Source organism: Penaeus japonicus, unplaced genomic scaffold, assembly GCF_977035675.1.
Source record: "Penaeus japonicus unplaced genomic scaffold, GWHDUDI00000001_assembly GWHDUDI00000016, whole genome shotgun sequence".
NCBI classification, from domain to species: domain Eukaryota; kingdom Metazoa; phylum Arthropoda; class Malacostraca; order Decapoda; family Penaeidae; genus Penaeus; species Penaeus japonicus.
The window spans coordinates 29,172,330-29,174,829 of record NW_028234418.1 but is presented as its reverse complement, the minus strand read 5'-3'; the positions used below and the strand labels follow the sequence as shown (position 1 = coordinate 29,174,829).

General features: G+C 39.2%; 1 protein-coding gene across 3 annotated transcripts in view; it reads left to right on the top strand.

Annotated features, from left to right (window-relative positions):
- Nucleotides 1–2,500, top strand: part of LOC122246439 (lysosomal cobalamin transporter ABCD4) — a 20,653-nt gene that overhangs the window by 7,450 nt on the left and 10,703 nt on the right. Inside the window, exon 1 of one of the 3 annotated variants that reach the window (XM_086545432.1) lies at nucleotides 1,944–2,154. The exons of the other annotated variants lie outside the window; for them this stretch is intronic. Coding sequence (XP_086401558.1) covers nucleotides 2,070–2,154 — 85 coding nt within the window. The 5' untranslated portion in view covers nucleotides 1,944–2,069. Of the gene's footprint in view, nucleotides 1–1,943; nucleotides 2,155–2,500 lie in introns of those variants that run through there. 3 annotated transcript variants of the gene reach the window in all.

Here is a 2,500-nt window from a genome sequence, read left to right as displayed (position 1 = left end):
GTTCGTATTTTCTGATCAGCTGATTCTAGACGCCGTCGCTTATTCTTTAATTGAATTGCAGATAATTCTGCCGCGTTCGTTTCTCTTTTTACGCCTTATTTCTATCTGTCTATCTATCTCTGTCTTTCTACCTGCCTCTCCTTTTCTCATCTTTCTTTCTCTCCCATCTATCTATCTACACACACACACGCACACCTCTTCCTCTCTCTCTCTCCCTATCCTTCTCATTCAGAAATCCAATATGGGACAGGTCGGGTACAAGATTATATAATGGTTCGGCAAGGTCATAAAGGCGTGGATCTATCCTGGGTAGGCCCAACAAGGCAGGTGTCTCCCCCCTTGATTTATCGGTGTTAAGTGGAATAACACCTGGTGTGATAGAAAGGCAGAAGAGGTCGCCATCATCTTTGGGCAGGAACCTCCTCCTTGCTTGGATGAGAGTGATTGATTACCTTTTTCTAGCATAAGCACAGGTCATAATTGTCTTGACACGGAAACTAAGCCGTGTATTATGTAAATATCGAGCTCAGGCCATGACACGTAAAGGAGTAAAATAAAAATAAAATGTTTTTGCATAGTAACTCGTAGATCTACCTCACGGAACTTAAAATATCAAAGAGTGGACATAAAGTTGTGCGAGTAGGTTATTTTAAGAATTTGGTGTACGAAGATAAGTAGATAACATAAAGTGGGAATCGTTTAATCAATAGGAGAGATCAGGTGTCTAGACTGACATGCCACACACGATATTGATCAATTTCAATTTTCAACTAGCCATTCCCAGTATTTTGGTGACATGAATACAGCTAAAAGCTAAGGCTTGAAGAACGCGAATGTGGTTTGCTAAGAGAGTCAGATTTTATTATCGCTAATAAAAATCGATATGCAAATCCAAGAGCATTCTTATTGTAAAAAAGTGCAATGAAGGAATATTATGTCGCTGATCCTCGCTCTCCTTTTATACTAATAAATAATGCGGAAAATAGAAAGAGAGAGAGGGGGGGGGTATAGACTATGTACAGATAGATGATATTCACATACACACACACATAAGTGAATTTTTGTCTCTTATAGATCAAGAGATTATTGCTTTCGGCCAAGTTTTATAGATGGATGTGTTTTATCCTGACATGCACACTGTCGATATCCAAATTGAGTACCACGAAAGCAAGACTGGATTCCTCTGTCAGCTGATTACGAGCCATTGACCAATGTCCTTGTGCTTTGATTGACTCAATTAGTAGATGTCTCAGCTTTCAATTCCCCACGTAACGTTATATATATTGTTCAGCGGTTCGTACGTGCGTGTGCAGTTTGTGTGTCAGTGTGCAAAAAAACATAAATGAGATTATAACTTCACGACGCAAGAGATACAATTACGCCTTCTCGATTACCTCGTCATCAGGTAATCGAAATGCTTCAATTACATCTGTTGTCAAGTTATTCACTTGCTTTAATACATTTTTTTCAATGTTTGTCACAATGAACTCTGTCAGTCAGTGTGTAAGTTTGTGTGTGTTCGTGCACGTGCATGACCCGAAATATTGCAAACTGATGAAGTAAGTGGATGTGACCGTCAGTGTGTCCCCATGCAGGTAATCATGAGTTTGTGCTATAGAGACACTCGCGTTTACTCTGTGTCTTAGTCTGGGAGAAAATTATGTGAATTCTGTTCTGATTTTGGAATTATTTGAAAGTGTCATCTGGTGAAAAAAATCCACCAAAATTCGAAATGAAATGTAATGGTGGTTAAATGGTGATGAAACAATAGGACGAGGACCCAGCTTTTTGTTAAAAGCCAAGTGATCCGTAAACTAAAGATAAGCAAGTTGTACGTTGACGGCAGTTTTAGTTTAAAAAATGATAGCTGGACATGTTATCTTAATTACAAAGATTGATATTATCGCGTCTCCAGTATCGCTAAGGACCCCTAATCTCAATAGCCCCGCGTTGAATCTGATTTCGCACCTGTTGAGTCTGCACGACGCTATAGAATTGATTGATGTAGGCCTACTTTACGAGGAAATGCAGGCACAAGTCATGCACCCAATCAATTAACGCATCTAAACATGAAAAGTACAAAAGAAGAATATGAAGTCCCGTTTTTCATGTTCTATAAGCGAAATGCTGAGTATGTCTCTTTGCGTAAACGTGGTAAGTGTTTGACGTGTGTTTGTGTGTGCGTGTGTGTGTGTGTGTGTGTGTATGTATGTATATGTGTATGTGTATGTTTGTGTGTTTGTCTGTCTGTCTGTCTGTCTGTTCTTGCCACTGTGAGTCGATATTTAGAGTGACTTCATCACAATTGTTTTGGTTGATGGCATTTCGAGTTTGTATGTGTGCGTGTTTATGTGCCTCAACACTTTTCCAAACTCCTTTAACGATACAACCGATATGAATTCAATTTGTTTCGGTTGTTTAGTCTGATGTGGAGACAAGTTGTATTCGAAACGTCAACATTTATCCCCTTCTTGTTATGGTTGCATTCCGTCTGATCTTT